Source organism: Drosophila biarmipes, chromosome 2R (assembly GCF_025231255.1).
Source record: "Drosophila biarmipes strain raj3 chromosome 2R, RU_DBia_V1.1, whole genome shotgun sequence".
Classification (NCBI taxonomy): Eukaryota; Metazoa; Arthropoda; class Insecta; order Diptera; family Drosophilidae; genus Drosophila; species Drosophila biarmipes.
Window position 1 is genome coordinate 7,605,278 of NC_066615.1, and position 12,421 is coordinate 7,617,698.

Sequence of the window (12,421 nt, forward strand, 5' to 3'; positions counted from 1 at the left end):
AACTCGGCAACTGCAGCCCTGGCAGATTGGAGCAGCATGGAGGGAAGGCGACGGCAACGACAACGGCAACGGCAAAGGCAACTAAAGGCAAGGCGGCCAGGCAAGACGGCCAGCTCCAGCAATAGCTATATGGCTATAGCTACGGATACATCTACAGCTACAGCTACAACATCTACGGCTCCGAGGGGCCGGGGCGTGGGGCGCAGCGCCCATTTGAGGCAGCCATCAAGTAGCGAATTCGCTGCCACGCCGTCGAGCGTTTGACATTTCCCCATACTTGCTGGCGCGCCGCCCCGAAAAGTATCTGAAAATCGATGAAATTCAACGCAGGCAGGCGGCAGATAAAAGAATCCGCTACTTTATGGCGCGTCCGCCACCAAAATGTCCCGTATAAATGTGGCCCGCAGAGGCATTGGCAACGAATACGAAACTTTGCGGGGCCGATCGCCCCGGCAAGAACGGGGAAAATCGAGTGGATGCGAGCGGGTCGAGCGATTGAGATACTTTCTGGTACGGATTTTACCCCCTCCAACTTCGCCTCGGCCAGCCTAGTGGTGGGTAGTGTAGTCGAAAGAGAGAGAGAGAGAAAGAGAGAAGGAGAGCGGAATTCTCTCCCTGTGGCACAGGTATTGGTGAGTAGTATCTGTGTGCGGGCCTGCTGAATGTATCTCTCAGTGGCTGAATGAGCTTGAAATGCGTTTTGAAAACACAACGGTCGTGCTAAAGTTAAGCAGCTCAAAAAGGGCCCTTAAGTCACAAAAATGGGTAAATAAGATTTAAGCCTCGCTACTCCGCACAAATGTTTAAGGAATTTTAAAACAGGAATTCGAAAAAAAACCCACCAAACATGAGATTAATTATTTATTGCCTACATTTCGGGGCACGCATGAGATAGTCAAACATTGCAATTATATGCACAGAAACGCACAGACACACACGCACGGCAACCGCATAGACAGTGCATTCCATGCACATTTCATGCATTTCCTTTGTGCTGGGCAACTTATCAAGTTTCCTGTCCACCAAATGCAACCCCAAAACAGCCTCAACCCCTCAAAGGCACACGCACACGCCCCACCGCCCACCATTAAGCATATACAATATATTCCGACCATGTACTGAACAAACTGCAGCAGCAATAGCTGCAACTGCAACTGCAACAGCAACTCCATCAACGGCAGCAACATCGAGGCAGGGCAGCTACAGCAACACAATCGCCACATCGCCATCAGCAATTCCGATTCCGATTGCATTTTTGTTGCACGCACATCATTTTTGTGTGGCTGCGGATAATGATTTGGTTACATTTGATTTGCTTGCCTATTTTTATGCAACAGAAATACCCTTAATTTACCTTAGGCCAAAAGCTGGCAAATCTGTTAACACCTTTCCGGATTTGTCTTTTAGCCTGTAGCTACAGGATATTTTTCGGCTTCAAATTTATTTTGCAGAGATTTCTAAATGCATTTTTAGAGGTGGCAAGCCGAGTAGTTTTTTAATCGAAAATTAAATTAAATCCACTTTCCTTTCGATGCAAAAAAAATTGCAAATTTACCTTTATCTTTTAAACTTTAAGATGCAATTTATAACTTTTCGGAGGCCGGGGACTACGTTTCGAGGTATTAAAATCATTGTTAAAACAATGCCAATATGGCCATGGATCTGTTGCAATAATTAAGCTTCAAAACTTTTCCCAGAGCCCATAGTTTGCAATTGTTTGATCAAACAAAGCATGAAAAACGTTGTATTTTATCAGGTATTTTGAGTAGAGTTTCCGATATCAACCCGTAGCCGCACTACTTTGTTTAATCCGATATTTTCGCATGCCCAGAGCATCTAAAAGGGCACTACAAAACTCAGCTGCAGTTGATCCCTTTTCGATGATAATTCTGCGGTTGAAAGGAAGTGCTATCCTGTCTCCCGACTGCCGTGGTCAACGGTTTTAATTTATTTATGTGCTATCCGCATATATTGCAACACATTTTAATATTCGGTTCGGGGCGTGGCGTCGGGCAGCCTTTGCAATTAACAGGAGCAGCTTGGGGCTGCAGGGGGCAGCTGCGGTTCGAGGGGCTTAAAACGAGTCGCAGAGATCCTAAGGCGGATCAGGCAGGCTGGCAGGTGGCTGACACAGAAACCCGGCTGCCAGGCGAAGCCAAGCAACAGGCGAAGCAGCAATATTGGCAGCAGCAACACCAGCAGCAACATGCAACATGCAGCAACAATGGCGAGCACCGGACAACGACAACTCTTGACATGCATATGCAAAGGTCTTTCCCAGGTTTTGCGGCTCACAATCAATTTGAGAGACCTTCGTTCGCTTCGCATTGGGAACCCGCCAAAATGCAAATGACGACAGCAACAACAGCAACAACAGCAACAACAGCAACGTCAGCCCAGAATGAGAACTTTGACGAAGCCTTTGATGTGCGCCGTGGTCGGTGACTTAGTCACCCCCTCACAGAGCCCCTCACCGCACCTTTGCAGCCCAGAAGAGCCCAGAACGCAGGGCCCAAGGCCCAGAGACCGTAGCCCATATGGCACGCAATCCCGAATAATCAATATTGGCGAGCAGTCCTAGCCAACGAAAAGGACGGGCTGCCCAGGTCAAACTGAGCCAGCGGAAGTCGTTGTCACATCAATGGCGACAAAGCACTTCCGCCGCTATTCTGTTCTCCCTCCTGGACAAAAGGATGCTGCCTGTCTGTGATTTTCCTCAAAAGCGGCAGGCAGGGTTGAGAGCAGCAGCATCAGCTTTAGAATGCCTAAATACCACACTTTTACTTTTTATTTGATCTTCAAGATCGTTCAATGTGATCTGAATACTACAAATAATGTGTTTAACAACAAAACTATAGGATAACAAAAGTGTTATTTTGTTAAAGTTTTAATTGTAGAGCCTAAACTATCAGATATTCATCTTCAATAACACCTTTTATTTTTCTCTTTATCTCAACTATTCTTCTTTTGGTGTTTTACCTGATTTTGGAGCATCTCCTTGGCAGAACCTGGTTCCATTCCACTCTCCTACGACACCAAACCTGGTGCTGCGTCGAAGGGGTGAAGAATGGGTCTTGAGGAAATTCTAGGGGACCTCGGGAAGAGAACGAAAAGTGTAGAATTTCGGGCAGGCGTGGAGGCTGAACCCACCTACATACGACGGCACGATAACCCCTTATCGCTGTGAACTGGCGTAGGGCCTCTGGAATGTCGGAGGGGCTGGGGCCCTCGACTGGGGATATATTCCCCCAGCGCTTTTTTTAACGTTTTTCCTCAGGTTTCGCTTTGATTCGTCGCCAGTGCCGATCGTCGTCTGCTCTTTGTGCATTCTTTCAGTTTGTTTTGCGTCGTCTCTCTCTGTGGGCCTTTGTCGCCTGTTCTCGGCTTTCCGTTCTCCGTTCTCCGCTCCCCCAATTCTCCGTTTTCCCGTCTTCTGTCTTCCGAGGCATGCAGTCATCGGCGACGTCGCTGAATTTCATTTCAGCCAAACCAAACCGTACCAAAACACCAAAACCAAAACCGAACCCAAAGCGAACTGAACCAAACCGATGCTGATTCATCGAAATTAAAAATAAGTGTTTTGTATCTGTATCTCAGGGCTTGTTTCACATTCGCCGCTGCGTTTGTTGGTGTTGCTGTTTAGTTGTTCCTGATACTGGTGTTGCCGTTTTGGTCATATTCCACTGACGGTTCCGATGGCTTCCCTATTTTCCCTTTGCCCAAAGGCAGGAATGGGGCTTTAAAATCGAAACTCTCCAATAGATACACGTGGAAATTGATGTTGGTTTGCAATTCAAACTCTTCCCTGCTAGATTCAATATCAACATCTTAAGCCTAAAAATTATGGAAGTACAAAATATTTGTGCAGTAGTGTAGAAAATCCATCATATTCAGTATCATTGGATGGGATTAGCCAAAGTATCTTTTAAAAGAACTTTCGTATTTCAAATTTGCCTAGCTTAAAGGGTCCATTATTACTGAACGGAAAATTAAAGAATAAGGTTAGAATTCAAACTTATTTGGTCGCAGATGTCGGTTGCGGGTGAAGACGTTTGACCATACTAGTCATTTCTTTAAACTACAGTTAGATATATATCTTCTTCGATATGTAACATTTATTTTTTGATTGACAATAAATAATATAAATCTGTAAAAATCTTAGAAACTGAACACATTCAGCTGATCTGGGAAAGAGCCTGCCACTTAACTGAGGTTCCCCAGGGAAACTCTGTATCACAGCGCCCCGATTAGTCATCGAACGCTTCCTGCTCTCGGTTCAAGGACACCTGTTTCCACATTCCACGCCGAGCGAACGATCCCTGGCATGCAACATCCGCCGCCCGAACCCGAAGGCAGGTAGCTGTGTGCCGCTGCCGTGATAACCTTGTCAGATGGTGGTGCTCGGCTATGGCCTACAGCTTGGGTGCTGGAGTGCAGAGTCTAGCGGGCAGAGCTAATGGTGGTGCCTCGCACATATCCTTCCTTGGACACCTTGGGCGGCATTCACGGATGTGTATCCATGACACGCACACACCGCTACACTCGCACACACCCAGGGGTATCCAGGGGACACACATACGGACGGGTCCGTTGTGGATTAAAATTTCTTCGTTTCTCTACTTTTTATGAACGTTGAATGCATTTCCCTTGGCGAAGAGGGAACTCAAGGCACGGCTGGGGGCAGCGGAGAGAGTGGAGGGGGCATTTATTTTCGGCATTTGAAGTTAGTCCTTTGAAAAAACGGGGGTTTGAATTCAAAGCGCTAGACCGAACGAATCGCAGCGAAAGGGACAGGAATGGAAATGTGCGAAGGGTTGCTCGCCGTCCTCTCCCCTCGGCTGTGTGGGTATCTGTGTGTGTGCGCCGCGTATCTGTGAGTTTGTGTGGAAGGAACACATTTGGATGCCAGACTGCCGTCGAGTCTCAAACTCCCTGTGCGACATTACGGCCAAGTGTAAGCAGCAGCAGCAACATCGAATCGATTTTGGAATTCGTCTCATGGCGAGTGTGTGGAAAATGCTGATAAATGGCAGTTAGACTCGGGATTCGGCACCCAGGATCCCGCTCGACGGCTTTCACTGCCACGGCCATGCTAATGAGACCCCCTCGAGAAGGCCCCACGCACAGAAAAACAATAAAATTGATTTTTTAAAAATATCTATCATAAGTTATCCATCTATTTAAGGGGTTCCTTTGAAACTGTCCGCCTTATATGACTTTTAAGAAGATATTCTTATTTTCAAAATCTGGACTCCCTCGAGAAGACGCCTTGATCGAGTAAACTAACGAACCGACTTTGAATAAAAAATATGTTTTACATTTTGTGTATATATATTTAAAGGGTTCCTTTAAAATGTAAAATCTATAAAAGTGCTCTATTTTCCTAGTCCAGTTACTCCATTTTAACTCGAAGGATTCCTACTTTTGCAAGAATCGACAAAAATCCATATATGATAGGAAGGTTTTTAATATAACAGTCTCAATAGGTATCTACAATTCATCTCTCAACCAACTATAATTTTTAAAAATATCTTTTCAATATAGATGCTCGTTTGGCTGTCAAATTCTGGTGAATACAATGGAATAGCAAAGGTACTTCAATGATATATCAATGTTTTTCTTTCTTTCCGTGTAGCAATTGCAGCTGTCCCCTCCGCACGGCGCAATTGCAACTGAAGCTCGCCGGAATTTTGTACCCTTGGCCCCCCTCTGAAAACCTCCCACCCTCCATGACCGATAGTGATGAGGCCCGTTCGTTCGGTGGGTGGTTGCCCGTTGGGGGGTGGCTCCGTTTGTTTGCCGTCGTCGACGCATTGATAAGATAAGCAGTAGGCAAGTCGGGAAGTCCGACATCGGGCGCAGGGACCCCAGAGTCGTGGCACAGAGGGCCGGGACCCCGGAACCCTCTGCAGCGAGCCTATGGCGTATAGTCGATGTGGTCGTGACTCGACGCTTTCTTGCGGCTGCGTTTCAGAAAACTCAAAATTCATAGAATGCAAATGTTGGTTAAACAACATTTTGCCCGGCACACGACCGAGCTCCCAGGTCCAGTCGCATTTTCCACCGCTCAGCCGCAATCGCAGTCGCAGCTGGGGCACAAGCAGAAACAGAAACAGAAATAGAAACAGAAACTGAGACTGAGACTGAGACCGGGACTGGGACCACACCGATTCAGGTCTCGACTAGGAAGCATAGGCGGCATGGGGCGGTCGGCGAGAGCTTAAGTCAGGTTTTGTGAGTTGAATTTTAAGTAAAACTAACTTAAACGGGCCGCGCAGTCCGGCTTACAGCACTAGAAATACCCAACCTTGCTCCGGGATTTACATTACGCCGAATAGGGGGCTGCCGCCTCTGGAAGGGAATTTCCAAATCGGTATTTATTTAATGATTTAGGAAAAGTTTCTGTTCTCTTAGCTTAAAAGCTAGGTGACTTGAGATAGTTCTAACTGGGATCCCCTAACTTGTGAACTTTTCCATTGCACAGATAATCCGAAACTGGAACATCTCGTATGTGACACCACTAGATTACCCTTACTTTCTAGTGTAACCCAATGAGTCATATAGGTCTGAACCTAAGGTAAACCCTTTTAGTTCGTTGAAACTTTTGGCAGTATATCTGCATTCTGTAATTACCTTTTATAATCAAGAAAAAGGTAAAGTAGAGTCGCACTTGGCAGTGTATCTCTATTCTGTAATAACCTTTTAAATACGATCCGTGTGTTTCCTAAACATTTTTAGTTTCCAAAATTCTTGTCAATACGTATCATAATCTACCAAACTTGTTCCTTTGAGTTAAATGATGAGTGCCTCAAGGATACTTATGAAGCTGAGACTACTGTAAGTCTAGCCAACCATAGGATCTGATTCTTAAATGAAACATACCATATAAGTCGATAGATTAAGAGGAAATTTAAGAATTGGCTTCGCAAAGACAAACCTATTAGGCTGAGACCATCTATCCGCCTGCAGTTCTGATCCTTATGTGAAACATCCCTCACACGACTGTAGATTGAATGGAAATTCAAGGATTTCGCCGTTCTCCGCAGCTCCATGGCCACGGGATGCAGAAACTCTTCTGCTGGCAGACCACCATCGATTAACCCCTCGGTAAATCGGATCTTTGCATTAAACTGCGAATCCGGGGTCCGAGGCCGGCCCAAAGACGCTTCGGGCTGTTTAAAGCCTTAATTTTGGGGTCCCAGCGATTGAATAAAATTTCCGATTGGGTGGCTCCCATGTATCCCCGTATGTACCTTGCGGGAGTGTGCGTTTGTGTACATAATCACGCACACTCTGCTCCTGATGCATACGCACATTTAATGCAAATTTAAGCAGTTAGCAAGCAAGTAAAACCGTTATGTGTACACAGGGATGCGGGGCTGCGCCTACGTGTGTGTGTATATAAATGCAAGTGTTTGTAAATGCATCGATGCTTATACATAATGCAGGCAATATAAATAATTGCAGTACATAGGCGGCCGGGCGGGTGTGTGTGCGTTGCATAACCGCACATGCTATGTACGCCCGAGTATCTGGTTGTGCGTACATACGTGTGTGTGTGTACATAGGCATCTGCATCTCTGGCTGGCTGCACATTTCATTGCAATTGCATTAGTGCTGGGCCCTTTGTTCATTACAAAATGCAGACACACACACTCTCGCACGGCCCCGAATAAAATAAATTCGCCACAAAACATTTACGCAGTTGCCCAGCAAGATAAACAGCCAGCTCCCTCCCCGTCCCCACGGCAATCAATAAAATCTCTGGCATTTGTTTAATTTTTATACATATTTAATTTATTTTCTCTTTTCCATCTTCAGCATCGCCAACGTCGCCGTGCCGTTGAAATTTTTGGGGGGTTTCGCCTCCTAAAACAGAAATATCATTCGTCGAAGTAACTTAGATTTAGGGCTAACTCACAATCGAAACTCAAGGGGTTTTCAGAATCAACGTAGTTAATAATACAGCTTGCAAAATTAAGGCATTCGGTTATTGCATTTCAACAAAGGGTCATCGAATCGGGCTCATTTAACTAATCCAAGAACAGAGAATAGTGGGAATAATCCAGACTTAACATAACATTGTACATATTCAATTAGATTTAATTTATTTAATTTAATCCTCGCTCCTTCCGCTTGTCGCTGCTTAAATAAAATTACGTAGTTGTTGTGTTTAGCTTTAGTTTTCGCTTGCTTGTGTTTATGTTTTCCTTTTTATACAATACATTTTATATCACAATAGAAAAAAGAACTAATTCGCATATTCTTTTCAATCGTTATCTTCTCTTTTTGCCTGCTTACTTATAAATTAAACAATAAAAAATTTACAGAATTTTCTTTAACGTTTGTGTTTGTGTGGTTGTGTGTGTGTTGGGTGAGTTTTTGCTATTAAACAAGGTTGTTTTTGTTATGGTTTTATAACTTGAGTTAATGGTTATTCTCCCCTCTTTTTCGTTATTTGACTAATTGTGGCTTGACAAATGTTAAGAACTATGAATTAAGTTTACGCGCTTTCATTAGGTGTCTACTATTAACATTGTTGTTGCTTAAGTTTTCGTTACTTTTACGTTTACGTTTTAATCAACTAAATTAAACGGCATAACTAACGACGCTGTACTAAACAAATTCGCAACGAAGACGAGGCACAAAAACAAAAAGATACAAACGCGAGGAACAAAAACAAAAAGGGAGCACTCGGCACAGAGCAGGAAAAATGCGGTGGAGAGCGACAAAAGAGAGGTGGAGAGTCAGTCAAGTCGCCGTCGCCGTCGTCGTCGCCAGAGCTTTAATTCCCCACACTCCCTCTATTTCTCTCTTCTGCTTTGTTGTTTTTATCGTAGTTATTCTCGCTGTTGTTGCTGCTGTTGCTGTGGCAATGGAGGACGCTGGCTTTTGTAGCCGAAGCGTGAATTAAAATAAACTATTTAAATTTATTTGCATCTGCTTAACTGCGGCCTGCATTGCACACACACTCGCATGCGTGCCCGGCTCTGTGTGTGTGTGCTGCCCACTCTCCTGGCTCTCCCCCCCCCACTCACCTCCCTCCAGCTGCTTATCGCGCGTCTCCATCGCCATGCACTTTGTTGCTGTCGGCCATAGCTGCAGTTGTTGTTGCCCGCTGTTTCTTTTTCTCTCTTTTGTGTTTTTTTTTATCGCTGCGTGCGTGTAAGCCGACGCCAGCGGCATCTCCCCTCTCGCTCTGGCCCCCTAGGAGCACAGCACAACAAAACACAACGCAGCGGAGCGAGCTCCACAAGCAGTGCTGTCATGTGCTTGGCCGCAAACTAGCTAGATCTAGCGGGAAGCCCAAGCTCATTTAAAAAACTTGAAATTCTAGAATGGTCTCAAAAAAAATAAAATTACCTGCCGAGACCCTTTTAACACAAGCTGAGTTTTGATCTGGGTTTTGTCTGATGGAAAAATCAAGAAATTTAAAATAGTGTATTTAAAAATGATGGTTCAACACCTTTCCATGGTGTTTACTGCATTATAGCAAAAGAATGAGATAAAACTCAGGTCGTGTAAAAAGGTCTAGAACAGCAGTCAACAAAGTTACCCAAATTGCCTGCCAAATTGTACCTCAGGCTAACTCTTCCTAGCTAAAAACCAGCTGGGCTTGCAGCACTCTCCCCGACGCCGTCTGCCTGTGTCCCTCTGGCCCCAACTCCGCCCGCTCGCCTTGCCCGCTGCGTGTGTGTGCGTTCGAGTGTGTGCCTCATTGTTTGCTCTTTGTTGTTGCCGTGTTTTTGTGCCTCTCTGCTCGTTTCTCGCTTCGTACGAAAAAAATGTAGTACAGCGTGTGGTATGGCAAACGAAAGCTATGAGTTCTCAGTGTATCTTGTCTGCTCCTCCCCTGGCCGCCTACCCTCCCGCAGATCTGCCCCTCCTTCCCGCCCGTAATCTAGGGTTGGGAATTGTGGGAGCCGCGAGCGGCCTCCTCCGCCGCGCAGGCGTTGCAATCGTGGTGGACGCATCACCTGACCAGCCAGAGGCCCAGGTTGAGCTTCTGCAGCTTGGGCAGCTTCATGATGATGTCGATGCCCTTGGAGCTGAGCTGCGTGCAGCCGTAGAGATCGATGGTCTTGAGATTGGTCAGGTCCTCGGCCAGGGTCTGCAGGCCCTTGTCCGTGATCCGGCTGCACTGGCCGATGTTGAGGTTCTCCAGCTCGTGCAGCGCCTTGGCGATCTTCAGCATCCCGTGGTCGGTGATCTGGCACTGGTTGAGCGACAGGGACCTCAGCCTGTAGAGTCCCTGGGCGATGTGCGTCAGGGCCTGGTCGCTGATCTTGTCGCAGAAGCTCACGTCCAGCGAGTTGATCCCGCTGCCGCCCTCGGTGAGGTAGGCCATGCCGATGTCCGAGATGTTGTCGCAGGAGCGCAGGTTGAGCTGCTCCAGCTTGGGCATGCGGGCCAGGTGCTTCAGCCCGCTGTCCGTCACCGAGACGCAGAAGCTCAGGTTGATCGACTTCAGCGAGGTAAGGCCCTGGGCGATGTGGCCCAGCGCCTCGTCGCTCAGCCGCTGGCAGTCCTGCAGGCCCAGGTACTCCAGCTGCAGGTTGCCCTCGGCCGTCTCCCGCGAGAAGCCGGCCAGGTGACCGATGCCCTGGTCGCTGATGTGCCAGCAGGACCGCAGATTGAGGTGCTTCAGCTTCTTCAGGCCCCACGCGATCAGCAGCAGGCCCGTGTTCGTGATGTTGCAACAGCCGCCCAGCTCCAGGGTCTCCAGGTTCCGCAGATGCTGGGCAATCCGCCCCAGACTCGTGTCCGTGATCTGTTTGCAGAGGGAGAGGTCCAGGGTCTTCAGGTTGGGCAGGTCCACGCTGAAGGCGTGGCCCAGGTTCATGTCCGCCACATTGAAGCAGCCACTGAGGTTCAGCGAGGTCAGGGCCGGCACGCCCAGGACCAGATCCTTGAGCGAGCGGCGCAGCGAGAGGATCTGCACCTTCTTGATGCCGCGCTTCACCAGGCAGTTGAAGAGGCTGGGGCTGGAGCGCTTCAGGTGCAGCTTGGCCTCGACGCCCTTCCACACGCTCTTGGCGTAGGCCGCATCCCGCCAGGCGGTGCAGACCTGGGCCGCCCGGCCCAAGTCCCGCACGGGCAGGTGCTCGAAGATCTGCTCGAGCAGCTCGGGGAACAGATTGCTGATGTGGGTGCCCTCCACGGGCGGCGGGCTCTCCGGCGAGGCGGGCCTGTGCGGTAGGTGGTGGTGGTGGTGGTGGTGGTGCTGCGCGTGGGCTGCTGCCGCTGCCGCCGCCGCCGCCGCTGCTGCGGCATGCTGCAAGTACAGCGCGGGGGGCAGGGTCTGCAGCTGGTGGTGCGGCGGGCGGTGGTGCAGGGCGTAGGGCGTGAAGCGCAGCAGGTGGTGGTGGGTGGTGGTGGCCCCGGTCCGCGTCAGGCCGGGCAGCTCAGTCTGTTGGTATAGTTCGTCCATGGTGGCCCAGCTGGGCGCTCCTCCGCCTGCTCCTCCCGCTCCGCCGCCGCCAATCGCCGCCCCCGGCGCTCCGCCACTGGTGGCCGCTCCGTTGCTCCCGGATCCGCCGCAGTGGCTATTCAAATTGTTCAACACCGCGATCGTCTGGTGATGGAAGGGCAGCAGCTCCGTGTTGGTGGCCATCTCCTCCGCTTGGTTTTACACTGGCTTTTCTCGCTTGACTGCTACTTTGGATCTACGCTGGCGATGGTTTCCTATATGGGCTGCATTTTACTGTTTGTATGCTTGGTTGAAGACTGGTGGGGTTCACTGTGGTTCACTCGCGCTGCACTGTAACCCGAGAGCACTGTGTCGTTTCGGGTGGTTAGTTGTAGTGTCGCCTGGCGGTTGTCGATAGTCCCAAGTCCCAGTGGGTTCTGTGTTACTCTTGCGACCGAGACAGAAGCGATGTGCGCGAACCGGACGACGATGAAAAACTCAACTCGCAACGCAAAGGCGCCTCGCTTTTAGCCACTAGAGTGGAGAAACGTCGGTGTTTGGCCAGCCGCACGAGGGAGGATTAGATTTATCTGAGCGTATTCAGCCGTAAGGTTCGTGCGGAGCAGAGCAGGTAGCGAAGCGCGCTCTCTCTCTCTTACTCTCTCTCTCTTGACGTCGAGCTGAATGCTGAGTCAACGGCGGTTTATAGCTAGATTGGCTAGATTCAGGCTAGGTTTACGGTGTGGGTGGTTCGAAAGTGTAGTTAGTTTATGAAGGGTAACGTTTTCAAAGAGTTACTGAGAGGTTGATCTGAGTGTAAAGGATGGTAAACTATTTATGTTCAAAACTGATGGATTGCCATATCATTTAAGTACAATTTTCTGTCTCTTGCTTTTCGGTCCCCAATCGAACAACAAGCAATGATACAATTTGAAGCACTTACTCAGTGGATAGTTACAATTATCACTAATATGATATTATAATGGCTATACGTTTTAACGAACTAGGCAA

The 12,421-nt window shown here is 48.3% G+C and overlaps 1 protein-coding gene across 1 annotated transcript; it reads right to left on the reverse strand.

Annotated features, from left to right (window-relative positions):
• Positions 1-7,770: 7,770 nt before the first annotated feature.
• Positions 7,771-11,929, reverse strand: LOC108026816 (F-box/LRR-repeat protein 14). Its single transcript, XM_017097981.3, has one exon. It carries the CDS (start codon positions 11,612-11,614, stop codon positions 9,974-9,976), a length of 1,641 nt encoding a protein of 546 aa, XP_016953470.1. The 5' UTR covers positions 11,615-11,929; the 3' UTR covers positions 7,771-9,973.
• Positions 11,930-12,421: the final 492 nt, after the last annotated feature.